The 26,882-nt window shown below is 37.6% G+C and overlaps 1 protein-coding gene across 3 annotated transcripts in view; it reads left to right on the top strand.

The window, feature by feature from the left end:
• The window catches only part of calcrl (calcitonin receptor like receptor), a 122,593-nt gene that overhangs the window by 73,083 nt on the left and 22,628 nt on the right, over positions 1 to 26,882 (top strand). For all 3 annotated transcript variants that reach the window (NM_001016893.3, XM_012970441.3, XM_031892672.1), the window contains 2 exon segments: positions 8,169 to 8,260; positions 13,842 to 13,968. In NM_001016893.3, the coding sequence (NP_001016893.1) occupies positions 8,169 to 8,260; positions 13,842 to 13,968 (219 nt within the window).

Below are 26,882 nucleotides of genomic sequence, written 5' to 3'. Positions count from 1 at the left end.
GGGTTTCAAGACAAAACAAATATATTGCAACAGTGTATAACAAAAGTAACAGCACAGTTTTTGTTTAGAACGCCTGGCACTTTGTCAGACTGGCTATGCAGGGATTGCTCTCTTCAGCAAAGTCCTAGCCCCACTTAAGGCAGTTAAATCCATATACCTGTATATCTGTTTTAATAGCCTTGGCTCTCTTTTACAAAGTCTTTCTTCCCCAGCAACTTTTTATTCTTCCTGTTTCCTTGGCATAGAGACCCCTCCCCCAGATGGTGACTCCTCACTCACAGCACCTTTACTAGTTATTTCATGCTGATTACACACAAATGTTGGGTCTCATAGAGCATTCTTGGAGAAATGTACCTTTCCCTTAGTATTTTCCCAGACACTGTGCCACAAAATATATATATTTTGTGTATATTTATATATATATATATATATATATATATATATATATATATATATATATATATATATATATATATATATATATATATATATATATATATAAAGAATAAGAATATATTTAGAATTGTATACAATTAAATATGATTCCAATAAAACACATTGATGTTGTTGGCCTGCACATGGTTAATTGACACTGAATACAACCATGATGTATTTGTTTATTTTTATGTACGGTACATTACGTTTCCAAAGAAGCGACAAGCATTGATACTTAGTACAGGTATAGGACCCATTATCCAGAATGCTCGGGACCAAGGGTATTCCGGATAAGGGGTCTTTCCGTAATTTGGATCTCACTACCTTTAGTCTACCAGAAAATCAATAAAACATTAATTAAACCCAATAGGATTGTTTTGCATCCAATAAGGATTAATTATATCTTAGTTGGAATCAATTACAAGGTACTGTTTTATTTCTACATAGAAAAAGGAAATCAGTTTTAAAATTCTGAATTATTTGATTAAAATGGAGTCTATGGGAGACAGGCTTTCCGTAATTCGGAGCTTTCTGGATAACGGGTTTCCGGATAAGGGGTCCGATACCTGTATATTATTTTATTGGTTTATTCGTTTGGGGATTTTACTACTTGATTTGACACTTTATTGGTTTTTGTTTGTCACTCACTTTGTTACACGTATTAATTGTGTATACTATTGAATTGTACGTCATACTCACGTCACAGTCTGGGTTTCCCACCACACTGAGTATTTAAGTCTGGTTCTTTGTTTGTTTGTTAACATTGATAAAGGCTGCAGGAGTAGCCGAAACGTCAGTTCTTGCTTTTTTCTTAAATAAACTACTTAACTTTGTAATAAGACCTGTGTGAAGCGGCCCCCTTTTTTTGATTGATTGTCTACAACTTTGAGGACTGCATTCAAGCTTCCACTACTGATTTGTTGTGAGTGCCGACCTGCTTGATATTTTATATATATAAATAAATATATATATATATATATATATATATATAGCAACTCAAAATACAATACTGGCACTCACGTATGACTCGCAAATCCGCCTGGGTGCAGTCTTCAAAGTGTAAACAAGAAAAGGAGAAAAAGAAGCCGCTCTCTCAGGACTTAGGTGCAAAAAATAAAAAGTATTTATTGAGTAGACGAACTTTCTCAAAGTTAAAGTCACAGTGTAAAAGCTGACATTAAATACAATGACTGGCGGGAAAATACAAACAGAAACTGGGGGTGTGACGTCACGGTTTCGTGTAACCCAATACACATCGCGCGTTAAATACTCATTAACATAATACAGAAAGTGTATGTCTTATTATATATATTATATATATATATATATATATATAAAACAACAAGAAAAGTGCAAAAAGGTATATTCAGTTCATAATAATAAAAACATCATACATGTAGAAAACATGGAAACATTTAATTATTTGTGTGTTATTAGTTTAAGCAGACTGTGATTGTCTATTGTTGTGACTTACATGAAGATCAGATTTTATGACCAATTTGTGCAGAATCCATATAATTCCAAAGGGGTCACATACTTTTTCTTGCATACCCAGCTTGGCTGTTATATTTAAGCGAGTATATGAGTTATACATGTGCTTAAATGCAACAGCTGAGCATCAGTATAACTTGCACACTGACAGCTGTAACAAGTGAGTTATACAGTTGCTTAAAAGCAATAGCTTGCTGTATACTGTATATGTGTTTCATAATTTACATTTTTAAGGGCTTTACCTCAAACAGGTTGGAATTCCCACTACCCTATTGAAGATTGTTCCATTTCAACTATGAGTTTAATGAATTGGATAATATACATTTGATATACTTTGGACTGGTTAAATACAGCAACCAATCTGTTTTTGTCTTTCTGTCTATCTATCTCTCTATCTATATGTATATATACACAATGAGCACATTTTATATTGGGTAAATTCTACTGAAAATGTAGTTATAAAATAAAGCACACCCAGGACTTAAAAATCAAACAGCAATTTATCAAATGCCCAGCAGTTCGGTCATGCTTGGTGACTTTTGTCAAGGTGGTGTGCATTCAGAGTCACTTCTTCAGTTCAAATGGGTGGTAGGGAATTCCCTGGAATTTAAACCCTTGAAGGTAGTACAGTCACAAACATCCAATTACAATGGTTCCATTGAACTTATTTAGCTAGGTGTTGGCTGAAAATCACAGGTGTGAGAAAGTATGATCCAGTCACAGTGGTACAGGTATGGGATCCCTTATCCGGAAACCCGTTTTCCAGAAAGTTTCCGAATTATGGGAAGGCCATCTCCCATAGACTCCATTATAAGCATATAACTCTAATTTTTAAAATGTATTTTCTTTTTCTCTGTAATAATAAAACAGTACCTTGTACTGGATCCCAATTTAGATATAATTAATCCTTATAGGAGGCAAAACAATCCTATGGGGTTTATTCAATATTTAAATGATTTTTAGCAGACTTAAGCTATGGAGATCCAAATTACAGAATGATCCCTTATCCGGAAAACCCCAGGTCCCGAGCATTCTGGATAACAGGTCTCATACCTGTACCTTGATTCTTATTGAGGCAGGTGTTAATCTTTCAGAGTACATGACTCGAAGAGTGGATTGTTGTGAAACCACTGGGGTAAGGATGTCAAAGCAGCATTGTAAGTTGCAGACACAGTCCCTCTCCTCTGTTCAGGAATGGCCTTTTTTACACACTTCTTTCAAACCATTTGTCTTCTTGGTCCAAAATAAGTACATTTCTGTACTTAAAGGAGTGTCCCTTTTTCTTGAAATGTAGATAGACTGCTGAGTCTTGTCCTATGTCAGATGTGAAAATTCATATGCACTATTTGGGGGAAGGAAAAAGGGGGGTTTAGGAGGCGAGGGGGGGCTATTTTGTATATTCAGCGTGTCTTGCTGTGTCATAGAGGGCAAATGTTCTGATATCCAAAGGAGACCATATTTTTGGGGCATCCTCTACTTAAATATGTTGGTTGATATAGTGGTACTGAGCTGTTGACTAGCTCAATTCATTGTTTTTGTTGGAGGGTGATTTAATTTCCAGTTGAGGGCTATTAATCATTTTACTTGTATGAATAAGAAATGTAGTAAGGTGCATTCTGCATTGGTATGAGTGGTATCCTCTTTTTGGTTTAAAAGTACTAAGGCAGGGTCAAGGGGGACGATAAGCGGCAATAGATGACTAATTTCTTCTGTTACCCGTGTCCAGAATTTTTTTTATGGTGGGGCAGTGCCAGACTAGATGTATGTAGTCTGCGAGTGAGTGATTACACTTGGGGCATATGTTTGGGATGGCAGGGTTTATCAAATGTAGCCTATGAGGGGTTAAGTAAGTTCTGTGCAAATATCAGAATTGAATCATTTTGTCTTTAGAGCTAATTAATGTTGTATTATTGGTTCTAAAATATAATTTTGAAAAAACAATATGTCTTTTAGCTTATTAAAAGGGATAATTTCTCCTTGATCTGTGATTTGACCAATATATTTTATATTATGTCTAGCCCATATTTGGGGATCAGGGATGGAAACACAGGTCAGGGAGTTGTGGGTTATACCATAAGGGTGTAAGTCTGGAGCAGTGATTTCCCTCCCTGGGGAAATATTGTAAGGCAGCCTTCCAGGTTTGCATTGTTGCTTTCATTATGGGGGTACAATTTTTATGATATCTGGTTCCACAATATAGCATATAACACAATATAGCATTTTCGGGGTTGGTAGCTGCATTCTTTGTAGATGGGGTTGCCCACCACCACACATGTAACAGTTTAGTGGCCAGATAATATAGGAATAAATTTGGGGCTGCAAGGCCACCCATATCTATGAGATGTTGTAGTGTGGTCATTGCTGTTCTCGGTGATGAGGCAGCCCAATAAAGTGTGGTTACCAGTGACTCAAGTTTATGAAAGAATCTTTTGGGAATTACTATAGGAGCTTGTCTAAAAAAATAGGTGAATTTGGGGAGGAAAATAATTTTGAATAGGTTTATTCTGCCTAATAGTGTTAAGGGGAGGTTGTTCCATCCTTTGATTTAATCTTACACCATTGCTATTAGGCGGTTGAGGTTAAGTTCTATGTACTTTCCTAGGTCTTTATGAATGTGGATCCCCAGATACTTAAATGTGTCAGACTACTGAAGGCTGGCGTTGTATCTTTGGTCTATCAGTGGAAAGGGATCGATGGGAAAGACTAGAGATTTGTCCCAGTTTATTTGTAGACCCGAGTATTTAGTATGTCGGCTTATTACTGCGAGGGCAGAGTCTAATGCAGAGTAAGGGTTTTCAAAAAACAGTATAGTATCATCAGCATACATTGCTGACAACAACAAGAGATGCTCTGCACTCACCCATTATCATTATATATAGGACATTAAGACATTCTGTGCATTAAGCTACCAAGAAATGCCCTTCCCTTAAAGCAAAACAGGGATTGTTTGTCAATATACTGCTTCATGCTGGCCAACTACGTCAAAGTCATCCCTTCTGGTCAGTCCTACACTGACTTACATAGTAACATAGTAAGTTAGGTTGAAAAAAGACGTACGTTCATCATGTTCAACCATAATGCCTATATATAGCCTGCCTAACTGCTAGTTGATCCAGAGGAAGGCAAAAAACCCTATCTGAAGCCTTTCTAATTTGCCACAGAGGGGAAAAAATTCCTTCCTGACTCCAAGATGGCAATCAGACCAGTCCCTGGATCAACTTGTACTATGAGCTATCTCCCATAACCCTGTATTCCCTCACTTGCTAAAAAGCCATCCAGCTCCTTTTTAAAGCTATATAAAGCTGTATAACAGGGGTCTCAAACTCGCGGCCCGCGGGCCATTTGCGGCCCTCGGTACAATATTTTGTGGCCCGCACCAACGCCTTCTCAAAAGCAATGAATGGATCGCGATTTGTATTGCGATTCAAGGGATAATGCAAGGCACGGCGGGCGGGAGCTGCTGATTGCGGAAATGACGTTATGCCATCATAACAGTTATTATGGGAAGACGTTCTGTGTGCACAATTAGCTGCTAAGGAGCTAATTGTGCACACAGAACGTCTTCCCATAATAACTGTTATGATGGCATAACGTCATTTCCGCAATCAGCAGCTCCCGCCCGCCGTGCCTTGCATTATCCCTTGAAAGCCAATTTTTTGTGAAATCCCTTATGCGGCCCAGCCTCATCCTGACTTTGCCTCCTGCGGCCCCCAGGTAAATTGAGTTTGAGCCCCCTGCTGTATAATGATTAATGTGATTAAGAATTATTCTGCTTCAATATGTATTTACCAAAGGGACTAAGTTTTACCTGCAACTTACTTGCTTTAAAGGTTAAAACCCCCAAATGGTTGCCCTTTTATTGGCTCCACTGGGATCACCTGACTGTAGCTGGGAAGGGTGGGGGCTACAACATGGAGCTGGCCACTGCTCCTGTATAAACTATAGCAAAAAAGGGAAAGTTGTGCTCAACCACTACGTTTTAGACCATTAAGAGGGGGTGCAATGAGGTTGCGACCAGAAAATACATATAGACAATAACAAGAGATCCTCTGCACTCACCCATTATCAATATATATAGGACATTAAGGGGCACATTTACTAACCCACGAACGGGCCGAATGCGTCCGATTGCGTTTTTTTCGTAACGATCGGTAATTTTGCGTTTTTCTTCGGCGTCTTTACGATTTTTGCGTAAAAACGCGAGTTTTTCGGCGTCTTTACGATTTTTGCGTAAAAACGCGAGTTTTTCGGCGTCTTTACGATTTTTGCGTAAAAACGCGAGTTTTTCGTAGCCATTACGAAAGTTGCGCAAAGTCGCGATTTTTTTTAGTAGCGTTAAAACTTGCGTGAAACGTCGCGCCTTCTAAGTTTTAACGCTACGAAAAAGGCGCGACTTTGCGCAACTTTCGTAATGGCTACGAAAGACTCGCGTTTTTACGCAAAAATTGTAAAGACGCCGAAAAACTTGCGTTTTTACGCAAAAATCGTAAAGACGCCGAAAAAATCGCGTTTTTACGCAAAAATCGTAAAGACACCGAAAAAATCGCAAAAACTACGAAAAAGCCGCAAAATGTTCGTTTCCAATCGGAATTTTTCCAATTCGGATTCGAAATTGTGTCTTAGTAAATCAGCCCCTAAGACTTGCTGTGCGTTAAGCTACCAAGAAATGCCCTCCCCTTTAAGCAAAACAGGGATTGTTTGTCCATATATTGCAATATACTTCAAGCTGGCCAACTACGTCAGTGTCATCCTTTCTGGCCAGTCCTACACCGCAGTTCATCCAAAAGGGATAACTTTGACGTAGTTGGCCAGCTTGAAGTATATTTGCAATAGTGGTCCTAGTTTGAGCCCCTTGACTATCTTTGTTTTTCAGAAGTGAAGCTAGAGGCTTCATAGCAATTGCAAATAATAGCGGCGAGAGAGGGCATCCCTGCCTAGTACCTCTGGTGAGTGAGAATGATATAGAGATATTTTGGTTCGTTTTTATTTTAGCTATAGGTTCTCTGTATAGGGCAGAGACCCATTTTTTAAAATTAGTTCCTATACCCATGGTCTCTAGAGTGGCCCAAAGGAAGTCCCATTCTTCGGAGTCAAAGGCTTTCTCGTTGTCGAGGGACGACTTCGACCCTATGGCCAGAGTTATCATGTTTTGCTGTTAAGTTAGTATAAAGCCTTTGTATGTTTATATCAGTTGACCGACCAGGTATTAATCCAGTTTGATCAGGCGGGATTAGTTTAGTGACAACCACATTGAGTCTCCAGGCCACAGCCTTAGCTAGTATTTTAGCGTCTATAAATGTTTATAAATGAAATGGGCCTATAGGAGGCACAGTTTAGTAGGTCTTTCGCTGGTTTAAGTATTAACGTAATTACTGTGTCACTCATGGATTTCAGCAGGTCCACCCCTCTATGATATCATTAAATAAAGAATGTAACAAAGGTACCAATGGTTTCTCATGCTTAAGGTATACTTCCATGGGATGTCCGTCTAGTCCAGGAGTCTTCCCTGTTGCTAAGGAGGAGATTGCTTCCTGTATTTCTGTTTTTGTAATAGGGTTGTCTAGCAATAGTCTTTCAGGTGGTTCTAAAGAAGGCAAAGGAAATCTGTTCAAGATACTCTAGTATCTGTTCTTTGGATATTTTCGTTCGGGAGGTATATAGCTATGAGTAATATTTTTGGAAAGTTAGGTTGATTTCAGAGGGGTTAGTAACAACAGTGCGATTGTTATCTCTAATTGCGGGGATGTTGGTTAGGGGTGATATGTTTTTGGAAAGTAAAAACCCATTTTTATCACCCTTGTCAAATATATTTGTCTTTTAGCATAATAAAGATTTCCTGACCTGCTTTACTTGGACCGCCTGCAATGAGGCCTGTGTTGAGAGCCAATTGTGGCGTGTTTGAGGGGAAGGGTGGTCTCAGAATTAACTGTTACAGGTTAACTGTTTCTGTTTGGTTGGCTTTGTTAAAGTTATTAATCTGGCGGATATATAAGCCACAAGTATAGGTCTTAAAAGACATTTAAAGCAAACATTTCCCTACAATGTATATCAGCTGTTCAGTAAAAATTTTGATAAGGCATAACCTTTGGTCAAAAATTACCAGTAGTGCTGCACTTTTACTGTCATATTTACTGACTTTTTGAGTGATTTTACAGTTATTGAAAATAATAACTAACAATTAGGTATGTGTCTTACTATACTGTATATGTAAAACTGAACATTATTTTGTTTTCTTTTAACAGACAGCCTTAAATCTTTACTATTTGACTATTATTGGACATGGACTATCAATTGCATCACTTTTGATTTCCTTGGGAATCTTCTTCTACTTTAAGTAAGCCTTTCAATTCTCTATTTGTACTAACTAATTAAATCTATTTTTTTGGCAAAGTTATTCAAAAGACTTTTTTGTGTTGTAATATTATCTGAAACAAACATTTTTCAGTAGAATAGGTAAGACATTATCCTGTTTCTAGAGAAAACAGGGCCAAATATCCAATATAAAAAAAGCATTCCGGTACATCCAAAAACTTTTTTGAAGTGAGGTAAGTATTCTGTTACAGTTATAGAACAGAATAAAAATTACCTCAATAAGTAATATAATAAGATGCCAAGCACTTTAGCAAAAAAATTAATGTAATTAATTAGTTAGTTAGTTAATGTAATTGAAACACACATTTCCTACCATCAGTCAAATGATTAATCATCATACAGCAGATTATAGGCTGAAGGAGGGGGCCCCAAAAGCACCTCCCTACCAAAGGCCCCATTTAGGCTTAATCCAGCCCGGTATAGGGCAGAAATGACATGAAGAGCAACTAAACAAAAAGTTAAATATAAACACAAAAAAAAAAATGCAAATTGACAAAATATCAGTGTCTGCACAACTAAATGTAAATAAAAGGCTAACTAGCCCTTCAGTTACTCATTTTAAATGAAATAAAGCAATGTGTAACTGCAGTTTCTTTGTAAGGTTTTATCTGCTCCTTCTAGTTTTCAACATTTACAAATCCTATAAGTGTGCTTGAAGAGTATCTCCGGGAGGCACATTTTATTGTACTGCTTGATCCTTTGGACATCACTATCATTTGGTGCACTTTTGTTAGTATACTAAAGTATATACATGGCAAATAAAACTGACTTATCACATTAATCCTATAAATTGCAACTGTATAGACAGTACAAAAGTGAACTAAAATACAATGATACTATATGTCTAGTATATAATAGCATAGATACATAACTACCAAAGTATTCAAAGTTGTTATTACAGTTTTGTTAAAAAAGGTGAAATTGCCCTTTAAGCTGCAGAACTCAGTTACCCCAAGAGACCTGTTTATCTTATTAGTTACAGTTGTATCAAAGTGCAGGTATAGCTTGTTAACTTTCTGGGATCTCTGCCAAAAGCCTACTTATTTAATTAAATGTGAGAAACAATTTTTCTAAGTGCAGGTGACGCTCGTTAAGATTTCTCTGACAAAAACTACTTTTTAATTACATTTGTATATTTTTTAGCATTCAGTGCAGGAGATCAAAGGGAAATGAGAAACTTTTCAATATATATATATAGAAAGAGAGCGAGAGTGGAGCACACCCCTCACCAAAATAAAAAAATAGACATATAGAGAAAGAGTAGCACAGGCTCAGGGACTTGGTGTAAAAGAAAAAAGTTTATTGAAAAAAAACTCCAACGTTTCGAGTACAAACAGCACTCTTCTTCAGGGAAATATAAGAGTAATGTTTGAACTCGAAACGTTGGAGTTTTTTCAATAAACTTTTTCTTTTGCACCAAGTACCTGAAAGAGCGATACTCTTTCTCTCTCTTGGTGTCAAACCCTTTCCAGGGGTGAACCACATACAAAACAAAGGTCACCAGCACTCCTTAAATATGTAAAAATCTGCACATATTAAAAAGATTGAAAGCAGCATACAAAAAATACATGTGACATTTAGCGACTTACTTCTTATACCCATAAGTGCCTTTGTTCCTGCTTGCAGCAACACCTACCAGCTTCATCTTAAAGGTACATGGCTGAATTGTGTATCGGTGTTCAGCCACAACTTACAATGAAGTAAAATAACATAATGAAACAAAGTAACACAATTGTAATTTACAATTTACAAAGTCAAAAAGTCGTTTTAAACGCATACCATGTGCATTCCTTGTACATTTATGTCCAACATTATTTGCAGAGAATCTAGATTATTGCAGAAAGTTTGAGGGGATAATACATATGTGTTCCCTTGATTTGATAATTGAATATGCGAAAATGGAACTGATAACCACGAAGATGCCAAGTTATAGCCATGGAACAGCAATTGGTATCCTCAGAGGCTGATTGGTTAAGTCTGAAAGTTAGAATGGATAAGCAGATAGCAGAATGCTGCAAGGTGGTGGAAGCGCGTAAGCACAAGAAATTCTTCCATGATTGAAAGGATTATCAGACAGGACATGTCTATAAGTGGATCCCGGGTCGAGAGGAACACCAACAGCCACATTTTTTCTCTTGACAGCAGACAGCAGTCACAGAGAGGAGGAGATCGCCACAAGGTGAAGTTTATGGAAGTTTATGTTTTTACCGTCATTTGATTCTCTGCTTCGATTTTTTTGGAGGAATCAAGCAGATAATCAAATGACAGTGAAACAGCGCAGAGGGGGCATAAGACATAATAGGAGCAGCCAAGGCTAGACAAACCACAAAAGCATTGATGAAGAAAGGGAAAGTTAAATACTAGTGGTAAATATCTCTTCATGTACTTATAAGCAGGAGGACTTGCCGGTTTTACAAAAGTGGTTTTCACTCCACAATCAGGAATGAAGTAGTTAAATTGCCTGTTCCTGTTCCATATCATTTTAAAGGAATACTGTCAAGAGAAAACGTCTTTTTTTTCAAAACATATCCGTTAATAGATCTTCTCATTCATGGAAATCCATTTTTCAAAAACACAAATAGATTATTTACTATTTAATTTTGACATTTCACTTAGGGCTAGCCATACTCTTAATTTCCCATTGTGCCACACCATGTGATCAGTGCTCTGATAAACTTCACTCCCACTTACTGCTGAGCTGCAAGTTACATAGTTACATAGGGTTGAAAAAAGAAAGAGTCCATCAAGTTCAACCCTTCCAAGTAAACCCAGCACACACAACCTATACTTACCAATCTATACACTCACATACATAAACTATATATACAAACATTGATACTGACTGTAGATATTAGTATCACAATAGCCTTGGATACTATGCTTGTTCAAAAACTCATCCAAGCCCCTCTTAAAGGCATTAAAAGAATCTGCCATTTCAACATCACTAGGAAGGGCATTCCACAACCTTACTGCCCTCACCATGAAAATCCACCTACGCTGCTTCAAATGGTAGCTCCGTTCCTCTAATCTAAAGGGGAGGCCTCTGGTGCATTGATCTTTTTATGGGAAAAAAAGAACACCCCCTATCTGCCTATAATCCCCTCTAATGTACTTGTACAGAGTAATCATGTCCCCTCTCAATCGCCTCTTTTCCAGAGAAAACAACCCCATCCTCGACAGTCTAACCTCATAGTTTAAATCTTCCATCCCCTTAACCAGTTTAGTTGCACGTCTCTGCACTCTCTCCAGCTCATTAATATCCTTCTTAAGGACTGGAGCCCAAAACTGCACTGCATACTCAAGGTGAGGCCTTACCAGGGACCTATAAAGGGGCAAAATTATGTTTTCATCCCTTGAGTCAATGCCCTTTTTATGCAAGACAGCACTTTATTTGCTTTAGTAGCCACAGAATGACACTTCCTGGAATTAGATAACACAACTTGTTAGCTACAAAAACCCCTAGATCCTTCTCCATTAAGGATCCCCCCAACTGCTGCCCAGTTTTCCAATTTTGTCAAATCGCTCTGCAAAGCAACAGCATCCTGAGTGGAACTTATAGTTTTGCACAATTTAGTGTTGTCAGCAAAAATAGAAACAGTACTGTGTATGCCCACCTCCAGGTCATTAATAAACAAGTTAAAAAGCAAAGGACCAAGGACTGACCCCTGCAGTACTCCACTAACAACACTGGTCCAATTAGAAAAGTTGGAGTGATATCAACACCCTCCCAGCAGCCGATCAGCAGAACAATGAGAAGGTAGCAATAGTAAGAAATCCAAGTCTGGCTTGGGGCTCCTCCAGTTACATGGGAGTAGGAGAAACAATAGGTTACCTGAAAGCAGTTCTAATGTGTAGCACTGGCTCCTTCTGAAAGCTAAGATGGCTGCCTACACAACAACATTACATCTAAAAAAAATACATTTGTTGGTTCAAGAATAAAATTTTAAATTAGTGAGTGAATTATTTGCTATGTAAACAGTGCAATTTAGAAATGAAAAAGTACACCATAAAAACCATGACAGTATCCCTTTAAACAAGCAGGACAATAGCACCTCTCATTGCGATATGCTGTGATAGAATCGATTCCGGTGCATGGAGGTAATAGAAAATCATATTTTAAAAAAGAAAGAAAAAAACATGAGGCATTTTGGACTCATACCCTGGGATAATTAGAGCCTCAGGGGATGAATCATGATTATGATCTTTATGGCTTTGTGTAATACTTGTAAGTTACAATTGTGTTATTTTGTTTCATTATGTTATTTTACTTCATTGTGAGTAGTAGTGGAACATTGATACACAATTTGGCCATTATATAATAAGTAATTGTTTTAAGGTGCTAAAGTTTTCTTTCCTGAATTTTAAAGTCTGCTATCCAGTGAAAACATTTCTTTATTTTTACAACAAACACATTAATTGAGGTAGTGAGATATTATTGGTACATTCTGGGTTGTTCAAGATTACTAGATCTAATATTGCATAACTTTTGGTTGGGTCCTCAACAATCTTGATATGTCATGCAATACATTTAGGAACATGTGTACTCTAACTGTGCTTTCAGTATTATTGCTCCAGTCAATTAAAGTACCCCATTATTAAGGCTTGCTCAAAACTTGCACTCTTTTCACAAATTGCTTAATTTTGAATATATAAAAACTCACCCTTATTCTATTCATATTTACTGCAATAATAATAATAATGACGGGTAATATTTTAGGATTGTTTAAGGATTGTTTAATTAGAGGCCATATCTGGCCTCCAAGAGGCCTTAAAGAGGTACTGACACCAGAAATATTTTTTTTTTTTTACATTGGACATAAAATTGTCTTTGCATGCTATTTATAATGTTGCCATAAAAGTAATTGTCAGATTCTTTTACATTCCCTATCTGATCCCCCCATGTTCCTCTATGAGGGGGCTGCCATATTTGTGCAGCAGGAGTCCGTTGGCATTAGAAGCTATAACTGACAGGTTGACAGTCAGGTTGGCAAAACAGTCAGGTTTAAGAACTTTGACTAATAGTTACTAACATAAGATGCCCTATCAGAATTAAACGATCAACATGACCCATAGATAACTTTTTATGTAGATTCATATTTTAAAACGTAGTTTTTCCATGTAAGTATCACTTTAAGGAGTTTCTGTGATATATCAGTGTCTGTGTGTCTTAAACAACATATAGGCAGATTAATTGGTTTTACATATTGAGCTCTAAACTCACATTTGAATAAATCTGCCCCTTAAAATCTAAGTTTAGAGCAAATATTTGGCATTCCATATCAACATTTAAAAAACCTATCCAGCTTGTTATCTTTTCTTTTTTTTTCCAGGATCTTGCCCAATATTAAGTATATGAGCCTTGTTAAATAACTTGTTTTACATATGCCTTGGCAACATATATAGATTGCTTAGCACTGTGAACACATATGAATTATTAGTCATGTATAATTAAAACAATATAATGCAATGTATTTGTGTGTGTGTATATTGATTATTATATATTACTTTTAAGGTATTTTCTTAATACAATATTTTTTTTTTAGGAACTTGAGCTGCCAGAGAATTACACTCCATAAAAACTTATTTTTCTCTTTTGTTTGCAACTCTATTATCACGATAATATCTTTATCAGCCGTGGCCAATAACCAAGCTTTAGTAGCAACCAACCCAGTAAGTTGCACGTTTATATATTTAAGGGAATGAAGCTAATTGGTATTAAATAATTAATTTACCCTTTACTTTTATGAACAATTACATTCTTCTATTGTCACACGTTCTTTCTAGAGTTTTCTTCTAATTTGAATAATTTCGCATTTTAAAAAAAAAACAAAAGCTTGTTTATTTATTAATATGGTAAACTTGTTCAAATAGGAAAACCTGAATACCTCGAAGTTTTGAGTTTACAAACTCGAAAAACTTGAATATCTTGAATGGAAAATAAGGCTTGACTTTGCCTAGGACAACTCCCATTGACTTCTACACGAAGTGCTTAATTTTTCTGTTTTTTTGCATTTTGCAAACAGACATTCCAATTTGAAAATTGATAAATCACCCCTTAGTGTTCAGTTACACTGAATCTAACCCATTAAAATCATGTTGTGTAACCTTAAAGCTCTAGACAACTGAATGTAGCACATTTTGGTTACAGCTGGTGCAATTTTATATTTTTCTCAAATTTGAATATAAAAATTGGGGGTTCATATTTGGTTTAAATCATTTAGATTCAATCTGAATTATTATTATAATATTCCAATAAAAACTACAGAACCAGAAAATCAAGGGCTTTCCAAGCCTGAGCCCAAACCAGCAAGAACTATAAAAGAAATTTACATGTAAGAACTAGGGATGTGCTGAATCCAAAATTTATGCTAGGCCACATTTGCCAGTTAATGGACAGAGTTCTGCCTTTTGCTTCCATGCTTCTTCCTGTTACAATGAGAGCTACATTATTTCTGGTCTTGTGATCTCTGAGGGAACAGCCCATCACTAAATGGTGGCTCAAGGGAAAGGATGTAAAAGGGCAATATTTACTGATATATATTACAGTTTGGCGAGATTATTTAATAGGTCACTTAACATAATATAAACTATCTGTTGGTTAAATATTCATACCTACTTTTTCCTCTCATCTATAGAATTACATTTGCTTGGTGCATAGTACAAATGCAGGGCCAACAAAATGCAGTATGATTGCACTGACAACTTCATGTTTAATTCTGCTCAAGACACATAGCACTGTAAAAGCAGTTCCCATTTCCCAATTCATGTTTCCTGCCCAGCATTACATACGGTACACTTTAAAGAGACACCGAAACATAAAATATAATACATTATAACATTGTCTTTGCATGAGCTTTATAATTTGCTCATATAATTTGCCGCCCCGCCGCACACAAATTTTAAAATTTTGCTCCTATACGGAGCAATGGGGACCTCTCCCCACTGCTCAGTATAGGAGTTTTAACTTTGTAGCATGCGTATGTGCATTCGCGGAGGGGGAGTTCACGCATGTGCATATGTGTTCGCAGAGGGGGGATAGGGGGGTGCCAAATGGGGGCGGCCTCGGGGTGCCCCATGTAGAAATCTGGCGCTGCTTCCTGAGGCTTTTACATTACCTATGAGATCCCCCAAGTTCCTTTATGAGGGGACTGCAATATTTGTGCTAAAGTAGTCCAATAGTGTTAATAATTCTGACTGGTTTAAAATAGACAGCCAGTTAGGCAAAATAGTCAGGTTTTGTGTTACAATTACTTACAAAAGCAAACCTATTAGCGAAAAATGATCAGCATGGCTTATAGGTAACTTTTCATGTGCATTAATATTTTGAAAAATATATTTTTCACAGCCTCATTTAATTGCCCTTGTGGTATAGACTGAGCTTTTATAGAGTCAGCAAAATGGGCTTTAAGTCTTAAGCGACAAAACTAAATCACCATCTCGTTAAAATGTATCTATTGGGGAAGATGGGCAGAAAGATAACCCTTTCTGTAAAACTGCCAACTTCTGCTGTTAAAAAGTACATAAAGAAATATTTACCACTGTCATGCCTTGACTGCTTCTATTATGCCTATGGTGTTAAATACCCTTTCTTTGCTGTTTTTGCTGCCACTTGCTGTTTTCTCTGCTCGATTCCTCCAAAAAATCTCCAGACTCCAGAGGATGTAAGGTCACTTTCCTTTAAATGCACAAACTTCACCTTACACCAATATCCTCTTCTCTGTGACTGCTGTTGGGAGTAAAAAGGTAGCTGTTGGTGTTACACTTGGCCTGGGATTCACCTATAGACATGTCCTGTCTGATAATTTCATCACGTATAAGTGCTTCTACCTCCTTTCAGTACTCTGCTACGATCGTTTAAAAGTATGATTTGTCCATTAATTAAAACAACAACTGCTTGGTCCTGCAAACAATTGGACAATGGGCAAATTTCATTGCTAACAATGAAAATTTTCAAACCAATCTTGTTTATGCTTCATCTAGGAAGTGCAGAATGGAAGGTTAAAGTAATTGTGATTAATAATCTGACCTATTAATCATATATTATAGAGACCCACATACAAACCCTGCACACTATAAAAAGATATACAAGGGTGGTACTATATTATATCTATTCTAAATTCTATTAATCATATATTGCCTGCTAACATTTTATGTTAGATCTATGTTGGGAAATCAGTGTTCAAAAAAAAAAAAAAAAAGTGGCGCCAATAGTATGAATTATAAAAACATTTTAAAAAATCTTTCATTCATTAAAACACTGCTCACCGGTGTAATTTAAAAAAACAAAAACAAAAAAAAACATATCGGACAAGTAGTCTTTTTCAAGCGTGCAGGTAAGAGTCTGTTGAATCAGGTTACATAGCATGTGGACATTAATTTCAATACTTATCAGTGTTCATCTTGAGTCCTGCTACTGTAGCTAATATGTAAGCCCTTCTACTCCACTGAGCACCAGTATTTCTCAGCTTTTGCGGTCCATCTGGTCTTTTGGGCTAAAGGAATCTCAATTTTCTTTAATGTCCTCAGCAAACAGTGAAGGAGGGTGGGTCAGCTTGTTCTTGGTCCTTGGGAAAATCTGCGTAGTGCTCCCTATGCATTTCAGGTCATGTCACAGCTCATCAGGGGATTCTGTTCTCTGAATTCCCCTTCCTTTTTAAAGGCACAGTGGCAAAATTCAACTCCAATAATAACAATACCAATTCAACCAATATCTAATTAACCAACCAAAATAACAAATCAAATATTACATTACCCTCCCCTGCCCCTGTTTTATACCACCATTAACATACTTTATCCCTTATTCTAAAACATATGGGTCTCCAATCTGTCATTTAACCCATTAGGTATTAGTGTGTCCAAATAGAAAATTATTTACCCTTTGACACAATTCTCTTATTCTATCACCTATATCAGTGCTGTCCAACTGGCGACCCCCCTCTGTGTGGCCCCCCACCTGTCTGGCTGCTTTGATAGCATACCTTTGAGTAAGCTTTAAATGGTATCAGTACTGGCCTCCTGCATGGTTCTCACCTCAGATTCAGGCTGTAATCTGTATTGTTTAAAAATGTAATCCCCTGTGTTGTTCACACCTTTTAATCCCTGCATTGTTCACCCTCTCCTGTTCACACCTCAGGCTGTAATCACCCACATTGTTCACCTGTTCACACCTCAGACAGTAGAAACCCACAAATAAACCCTGCACACTATAAAAAGAACATATACTAAGATGGTACTGCAATTAAAACGTTTTTTAATATATAGTTATTGTGCAGACTGTAGGAGCAGTGTCACTGTATGCTGCCTGTGTGTGCCATATTCTGCCTGCCCTATGCTCTCTGTGTGTGACATACATACAGGCAGCATAGGACAGGCAGGGTAGGGCAGACAGAGTATGGCACACACAGGCAGGATAGGGCAGGCAGAGTATGGCACACACAGGGAGGGTAGGGCAGGCAGAGTATGGCACACACAGGCAGGGTAGGGCAGGCAGAGTATGGCAGGTTTTTGCTGAACTGCCACCATTAATATGGGTATGGTAATGCAATAACATGGGTGTTGCTTCAAGTGGGTGTAGTTAAAAAAGGGGAGTGGTCAACAGGCTTCCATTATGGCCCTCCACTATGTAGGCCAGAAAATTTCCGGCCCTCGGTACCGCAGACGTTGGACAGCACTGACCTATATTATAACTCTCTGGGATTTGTTCAAGCACTTCTACGTTAATCTGTCTGAAATTCTTATTATAAGAATTTATCATAATACTTGATGTCTGTAAAACAAATTTACATTAGATACAAGACCCGCATTTAAACATACCCAATTTTGGGGGTCCCAAAATTGTAAATCTCACTTTTTTGGATAAAGGAGAGGCTGCTCTAATCAATTTATTTCCTAATGTACAGTTTTTTCTTATATGAAACAAATGGAGTAAACTGAAATTCAGTAATTTGTGGATATGCCATCTGAATTAAATGCCAATGTTTCCTAATATACTGAGCTATAGCCTGACTAGCACCATTAAAATAAGTCTCCTACAATGCCCTTGTTTCTTTTGGTATGTGGGGAAACAACTCAAAAAATCAGTGATTGTATTTCCCAACATAGATCTAACATAAAATGTAAATATACTACCCTTACTCTTGTCTAACAGTGGGGCGTGGATTCACAAATTTACTTAGCTAAAGTTTGTAAGTGCTGGATACTATTTTCATGGCAATAGGGTGATAAAGATTATTCTCTAGTATAGAATATGGAATCGTATAACTCTGAGAGTGAAACTGTCTCTGATATATATGTGTTATTTGCAGATGTTGGAAATGGGGCAATTATTGTACAGCGCTGCGGAATATGTTGTGCTTTATAAATAAATGTTAATAATAATAATAATAAAGTCATCCCCAATATGTTCCTGCATTTGGGCAGCATGCCCAGTAATTAACATCTGGTATTGCTATAAATTCAGGAAGTCTAGAGTTGAACCATAGGGGTGTTGCAGGGTTTTTTAGTGTATCTTCCATGAGCAGTACTAACTGCTGAATGTCCCTTCTGCGTCTATGGAAGATATTACCCAGTGCTTCTATAGAACCCACTGAAAGGGCTTCTAACAGTGTGGCAGGGTTTTCTGTGTAAAACTGGAGCCAGTCCCTGGCATGTGCCAATTGTGATTCTAAATAGTATAGTGTACAATCAAACATAGCAAGGCCCAGCTTTTCAGCATTTGCAAGAGTCAGTCTAACTAATGATGGCATTTTATTTGCCCAGATAAAGGTAGTGGTTATTCTGTTAATTCAGTTCAGTATGGATTTGGGAAAATAGGCAGGTACATTGCAAAATATATATAATAGCTTTGGTAAGTATACCATTTTAAGAATGTTGATCCTGCCAATTAAGGTAAGGTGAAGGTTGGGCCAGATCCCGAGGGATTGTGACATTTGATTATAAGCGGATATTGAGGTCTATGAATTTAGCTAGGTCTTTGTGAACTATTATGTCCAGGAATTTAAATGTGTTGACTAAAGGAAGTTAGAAGTCTGGGTATACCTGAACATACCAATGGGAACATGGCTGACTTGTCCTAATTCATATGTAGCCTAGAAAATTTGCCAAATTGTGTTATTATTGACAGCTCTTTTTCTAAAGATGTGACAACTGATTAGCTAAACTAGTTAAGGACCATAGCCAGGGCTTTGACCTCTACATTCAGTAGTGAAATTGAGCGGTAGGATGCACATTGTTTTACATCTTTAACAGGCTTAGGGAATACTAAAATAATCGACTTGTTAATTGAGGAGGATAATGTAAAATTATCAAAGGCTACTTGGAGAGTAGCTAGGAGTTTGGCCCTGAATGATAGTGTTGTGCTACCCGTGGCTTTGTCAATGCTTTAACATTTTGGGCCACAAGGTGGGTTTCTTTAATCATAAGAACCTGTGGATTTCTTGTCTCTTGGTTTGTAAACATGTTCTTCGGTCTGAGGTCGGTGGAAAAGTCTTACTTAAAAGTGATGGGTATAGTTACTGTCTCTGTGTGGTGCGTCTCTTACCTTGGTGAGCAAGGTATCCAACCACTCCAAAGCCTCTTGTGGCATTGCCAGGATTTGGACTTTGTTCCCCTCTTGAATTTGTAGTTTAGTTGGATACATCATAGAGTAGCTCACATTCAGATCTATCAGCCATTTCTTAATTCCTGTGAAGAAGACACGCTGCTTTTGGACTTCGTAGTCTGGGTACAGGGATATTAAGGCACCTTCATATTGCAGGTGCTGCGCTGATCTAGCTGCTGCCAAGGCCACATCTCAGTCCTTATAGTTTAGAAATTTAATGAGCAAGGGCCTCTCTCTCCACCGCTTAGGCGTTTCGGCGACTGGCTTCCTCTGAGCGATCGACTGGCTTTCTGAGATCACTCAGAGGAAGCCAGTCGGTGAAACGCGTCAGCGGTGGAGAGAGAAGCCAAAGGGGGAAAGCAAATGGAGAGACTTGCAAGCCAGGATTGACGCGAGCACTGCAGATCGCATAGAGAGACTGATAAGCAAGCAAGGATCCAACGCTGTTTATAAAAGGACTCCCAACGGGCACAATTTTTATGGTGTTTGTGAGTTTAAACTTTTAATATGTAAATTTTACACACGTCCATTGTATATTTGTCCAGCAGCAGCAGAAAGTGGAAAAAGAGAAGCTGGCAGTTATAGTTCTACCAAGAGGGAATTTGTTACAAGCTCCAAGACCATAGTGTTAGTCTGTAAGTATATGCACAATTGGTTAAGGATAAAAGGAAGTCACGGAAGAGTGTGAATTACGAAAATTCACTTATTTAAATAGACAAGAACTTTAAACAATTTGCAGTGGATTGTATTCATGTGTTTTCACAGAAAAGTGAAGTAAATTTGGTAGTGGTGTTCACAAGATTTGTTTTAAATACAAACATGTTTAGAGGGGTGATATATATATATATTTCTTTTATTTTATTTTATCCCATAAGACCTTATCTGGGAAGTCTGGACAGAGGAGGGCGCTCCAGAGTTAAGTATTTTTTGTTTAAACCGAAGCACAAGGTATCTGGAGTGGGCTATACATTTCACTCACACTAAAAAAATGGTTTTGTTTCGCTTAGGGAGTTGTGGTGGATCTGGGGCAGAAGCCTGTGCAATAGCTTGAGTGAGCCAACTTTGTTGGCCTCCAGTTTCGATTTCAGTCTGTTTTCCCCATACTACTCGGTCTGCAGTTATTAGTCGGTATTGGTAAGAGATTTGAGATTGGACTGGGGTGATATGAGTGGAAATATGTTAATCAAAATATGTATACCCAACAGAGAGCAGCTTGACACTTCCACTCAGTAGCACATCAGGCCATGCCCTGTAATATTCTTTTTTAAGGATTGTCGAGCAAAATGGCATTGCATATTATAGATGGGGCCTTAGCAGAACTCTCTTCTTTTACAGTGTTTTTTTACCCCTTTAATTACAGGAGCTTGCTGACTCTTCCCTGCTGACTGGCATTGCTTGCTATAGTATAAGTATCTTTTCCCATTAAGGATATGTGTAACTTAATATCATTAAGGGTATTTCAAATTCCTAACATTTATCAACATTCAATCTTTTCTGACGCTTAGCTGCCCAGTCTGCCTGTTTGTTCAGATCTCCCTGCAAGGATGCAAGTCTCAGATACATTGCTTACAACCCCCTCCCAAAATCAGTAATAACAAATTTAATAAAAGTGGTCCCAAAACAGAATCTACCCCACTAAGAAACCTAAGAGAATGGGTGACCATAGACTCCCTCTATTCATAAGCCAATTTCCCATCTGCATACAAACAGCAGTACAATAAACAACTGACCTTATCTTAAAAAGCAAGATTAAAAAGCAAACGTTAAGGGGCACTGTATCAAAAGCTTTGGCAAAATTAAAGTACAAAATTAAAGACCACACACATCTGCTTGCAACTCTCTGTCCCTACCTCATTGTAAAAATCTGTTAAATTTGTCTGACATTGTCATAAAGCCATAATCACATTATATATTGGAATTACATCATCTTTTCTCCAATCCATAGGTACTATATCAGATTAAATGGAGTTTAAGAAATGTTTTAAAAAACTGGCATACCTAAAACGTAACTAATTACCCTGAGGATGCAGTCTACTTGGCCCTTGTTTAGAATATTTTTGCTTAAACAACTAAGTAGCATATCCTGTGTCACTGACTGACAACTTGTTTGAGATGAGCCAAGCTTATGTACTTGTACAGAGTACATTTTTTTCACTATTTATATATTTAAAAGTTATTGAATGCCTTCAATGCACAATTTTTCTTACCAGCCTCAATGCCAATCTTTCTATCAAAACAAACATAATAGTCCTGCTGTGCTAAGTTTTTTACTTGCTTACAAGGAGAAAACACTGAGAGGTATATTTGTATGTTATTAAGACATTCCATTTGCAATTTAAGTTTACACCTGTGAAAAGTCAGTTAAAGAATAAGTAAACCTTCTTAAAAAAAAAAAAAAAAATCTATAATTACTCTGTACAGCCCCCAGAATAACATACCTTTCTCCTTGCGTGCAAATGTATTTAGTTTTTCTACTACAAGCAGCTGAAGAGCAGGTCTTTTAATGACTTTCTTGTCTAACTTGAACCCCATCCCCTTTTGCTTTCTAAGCTCTCCTTTGCTCTCATAGATGGAGAGAGAGAAGGAGTGCTAATAAATAGTAAATAAGTAACAAGCATAGTAATAAATAAATATAAATATACATAATTCAATGCTATGTGCTAAAAAACACAAGGGAAGGGAAAAAGTTTACAGAAGTTTGGATATTGTTCCTTAAGTGCCAGGACTGGACCAGACAAGCAAGGCCACTTTAAAGGAACAGTAACACCAAAAAATGAAAGAGCTTTAAAGTAATAAAAATATAATGCACTGTTGCCCTGCACTGGTAAAACTGGTGTGTTTGCTACAGTGACACTACTATAATTTATATAATAAGCTGCTGTGTAGCCATGGGGGCAGCCATTCAAGCTGGAAAAAAGGAGAAAAGGCACAGGTTACATAGCAGATAACAGATAAGTTCTGTAGAATACAATAGTGTTTTATCTGTTATCTGCTATGTGCCTGTGCCTTTTCTCCTTTGAATGGCTGCCTCCATGGCTACATAGCAGCTTATTTATATAAATTATAGTAGACTTTCTGAAGTAAACACACAACTTTTACCAGCGCAGGGCAGCAGCACATTATATTTTAGTTACTTTTATACACTTTCATTTTTTGGTGTTACTGTTCCTTTAAGATCCCAGCGGGCGCTGGGTAAAATATCATTGATGGACCCCCACTGCCCCAATAAATTTGTGATAGAATAACCCTCAAGTTCAGTATAATGAGGCAGGCAGTGAAGACATTTTCTGCACTTACTAAAGTAGACCTTATCTCCATGTGTGCTGTCTTGGACCAGCTGCTCTGGAAGCAGAAAAATAGTCATATTAATTTAAATAAGGGGTCTGTCATCCATCTACGGTGCTTCTGCCAAAAGGTATACCATAAAAAAGGTGTGCAAGTGGCTTCCCTTTATCCCGATGGGCTCTGGTCAAATGCCCCTTTTGTTTTTTTATTAAAATGTCTCTGCAGACAAGAGATGCTCTATTGCTCCAACTTTCTTTTTGATTGTTCTCTACAGAGGAATTAAGGGATACAATGCAAAAGGTAAGGAAACGCAAAGTAGAAAGTTTTAAGATGAGAGATGGCAGTGGTATAAAAAGACAGTGGCTCTGAGAGGAGCGGAAGAGAAAGACTGCCAGGAACAGACCGGGAAACAAGTGCAGAAATGTAGTGAGTAGCAAGAAAGCCACCATGACAGGGATTTTACCAGTGGATGAACAGGTCCTCTCTTAGCAGAGAGCAGGAGGATTATAGCAGCAAAGTTTAAGAGAGTTGGGAGCCTTGGAGACCCCCACTATAGGTAGGCAGGGTGCCAACGTAACAGGAATAATGTTAATGCCACCAATGGTCAAATCAGGCCAGTAAAATCACGCCATCAATGGTAAAAGAGAAAAGACCAGGTTTGGGTGGGAAGACCGCAAACTAGGTTCAGTTCAACTAGGTTCAGTTTGAGGTATTGTTTCATCCAGAAGGAAATCACTAGAAGGCAGGGGCAGATTTACTTCTGGCCTTGAAACTCATATAAACTCTACTTGGCACTCATTCATGGAAAACAATGATGGGATTAATTTCCCCTTGAAGATGTGTCAAGGGCAGGCTTTCACTAACTATTCTATTCTTCTACTATTCTAAGCCTCTATAGTACTCAATGGTTCTGGGCAGCTTAAACCTGGCTGACTTTTTGTCAGTCAAAAACAATCTCAAACAATTGTGGTTTATTTAAAAAAAAATCTTGATTTAAAAAAAAAAAAAAAATACTCAGAATTATCTTGAATTCTTTGAGAAAAAAAACGAAGCAATTGTATACTGCCAAAAAGCACATACATAAATATTGAAAAAAACTAAACATTAAAAAAAAAATCTAACTTTTCTCAGAAGACCTTAGTAAATGGGCCCCTTAGTTCCAAATTGTAATGATGGGGTGTTTAGATATAGTTAGATGTCATCTGCATAATTGTCATTTAAAGGTCAAATGAAGAAATAAGTTTTCCTAAAAAGAGTGTACAGAAAGAACAGAAGAGGGCCAAGCACAGATCCCTGCAGCACCCTACCATTAAGCTGAACTAGGGAAGAAGATTTGTTAGCAAAAGCGACAGAGAAGGTAGGAGGAAAGCCAAGAAGCAGCTTGATCACGGATACCAAGAGAATAGAGAGTTTACAAAAGAATGTAACTGTATAATGTTAATGGTTAACTGTATAAAAAGCAGGAAATAAGTCATTTGTAACTCTACATAAGTCTGTCTCAGTGGAGTATGAATGTTAAAACTCAGACTGCAGAGGGTCCAGCAGTACAGAGAAAGTTAGTAACATGAGAAAAGGCAAGATGTTCCAGGAGTTTAGTGGTTCCCAGAAAAATATAAAATGGAGGTTCTGCTGTACACTTTTATTGAACACTGATCCTGTATTTACATTATAGTTGAATACAATCACTCCTAACATAAATAAAGGGGTTGTTCACCCTTAAGTTAACTTTTAGATTGTTATAGAATGGCTTATTTTTAGCAACTTTTCAACTGGTTATTTCAATGGTTTTTGAATTGTCTTCTTCTTCTATCTCTTTTCAGCTGTCAGATGGGGGGCACTGGCCCCAGCAGCCATAAATCTATTGCTCTGCAAGGTTACAATTTTATTGTTATCTACTTTCTATTACTTTTCCTTCTATTCATCTTTCAGTCCCTCATTCAAACCACTGCCTGATTACTATGATAAACTGGACACTAGCAATCAGATAGCTGCTGAAATTCCACACCGGAGAGCTGCTAAACAAAAAGCTAAACAACACAAAAATTAAAGAATGAAAACCATTTGCAAATAGTGGTTACATCAAACTAAAAGTTAATTTAAAGGGGATTTAAAGTCATTTCGCCAAACTAGATTCACATGTGGTATTATACAAACACTACATAGATAATCTCCTGGTAGTATGGAGTTTGCAGAGATTGACACAAATGGTTGGCAAACTAACAATACTGGATATCCCGTCTCACTAACTTTGACTTACAGTACAACAGGGGTTATTTTCCGTGACTTATGTATCTATTTAACAGAGGGGAGACTTTATAGCAAAGATACGGATAGGAACACCATTTTACGTGCACACATTTATCACCCCCACGTACTGTCAGGGTGGTACCATACTCACAGTTCCTATGGGTTGCCAGGAAAAATACAGACAAGGACAAAGCCATATCCCAAGTCTAGAGGCTATGACCAGAGAATCCTATTTTCTCAAGCAAAAAGAGCTCTACAATATGACCAATCCACCTTACCTTCAGGTGCCAAGAAGACTAGGGATACATTAAACAGGGAAATCTTCCCTTTGACTTTTAACGAAACAAACAAGGCCATCGAACAGATTGCACAGAATAATTGGTTCTTGCTCCAAACCAACAAGACTGGCAAACTGGCAATCTGGGAGGCTAAGTGGCAGATAAGATTTAATGTGGAAAAATATAAGGTCATGCACCTGGGATGTAAAAATATGCAAGCCACTTACACCCTTAATGGGACTGCACTAGGCAAATCCATAATGGAGAAGGACCTTGGAGTCCTTTTAGATAATAATTTTGACTGTAGCAAGCAATGCCAGGCAGCAGCTCCAAGGGCACACACGGTTTTGAGCTGTATTAAAAAGGGCATAGATTCAGGGGAGGAGGGGGTTATTATTCAATTTTACAGGGCGCTGGTAAGGCCCCATCTAGAATATGCTGTTCGTCTCCAGTGCTCAAACAAGACTTTATTGAGTTAGAGAGGGTCCAGAGAAGGGCAATTAAGCTGGTAAGTGGTATGGAAAGTCTTAATTATGAAGAAAGACTAGCCTAGTTATGGTCGTTTACACTGGAGAAGAGGTGCTTAAGGGGTAATATGATAACTGTTTAAATATATAAGGGGATCATATAATAAACTCTTTAATACTTTATATACCAGTAGGTCCTTCCAATTAACACAAGAGCACTCACTCCATTTAGAAGAAAGGAAGTTCCATCGAAATATTCAGAAAGGATTATTTACATTGAGAGCTATGAAGTTGTGGAGTCGTACTCGCTTATACATTATATAGCTTCAAGATGGGATTGGATGGCTTTTTAGCAAGTGAGGGAATACAGGGTTATGGTGATAGCTCTTAGTAAAAGTTGATCCAGGTCTGATTGCTATCTTGAAGTCAGGATGGAATTTTTCTCCCTCTGTGGCAAATTAGAGAGGCTTCAGATAGGATTTTTGCCTTCCTCATTAATGGTGGTAGTGCAGCAAAAACCCAAATGGTTGGGGCTCACTGTAGGGACATCACCATTTATTTATGTCATATTAAGACATACCCTTAAATCCATATTCCTCCTCCTCCCCTGTGGATAGCACATTAGCCTCAAGCACATAATTACACACCTTAGGGACCATATAATGACTATTATCAACTGCTAACAAACCCCCAGAAAAAACCCCTGCC

The sequence above is a fragment of the Xenopus tropicalis genome, chromosome 9, assembly GCF_000004195.4.
Source record: "Xenopus tropicalis strain Nigerian chromosome 9, UCB_Xtro_10.0, whole genome shotgun sequence".
Lineage (NCBI taxonomy): Eukaryota > Metazoa > Chordata > Amphibia > Anura > Pipidae > Xenopus > Xenopus tropicalis.
The sequence above is the reverse complement of the archived record's forward strand: the minus strand, read 5'-3'. Positions and strand labels throughout refer to the sequence as shown.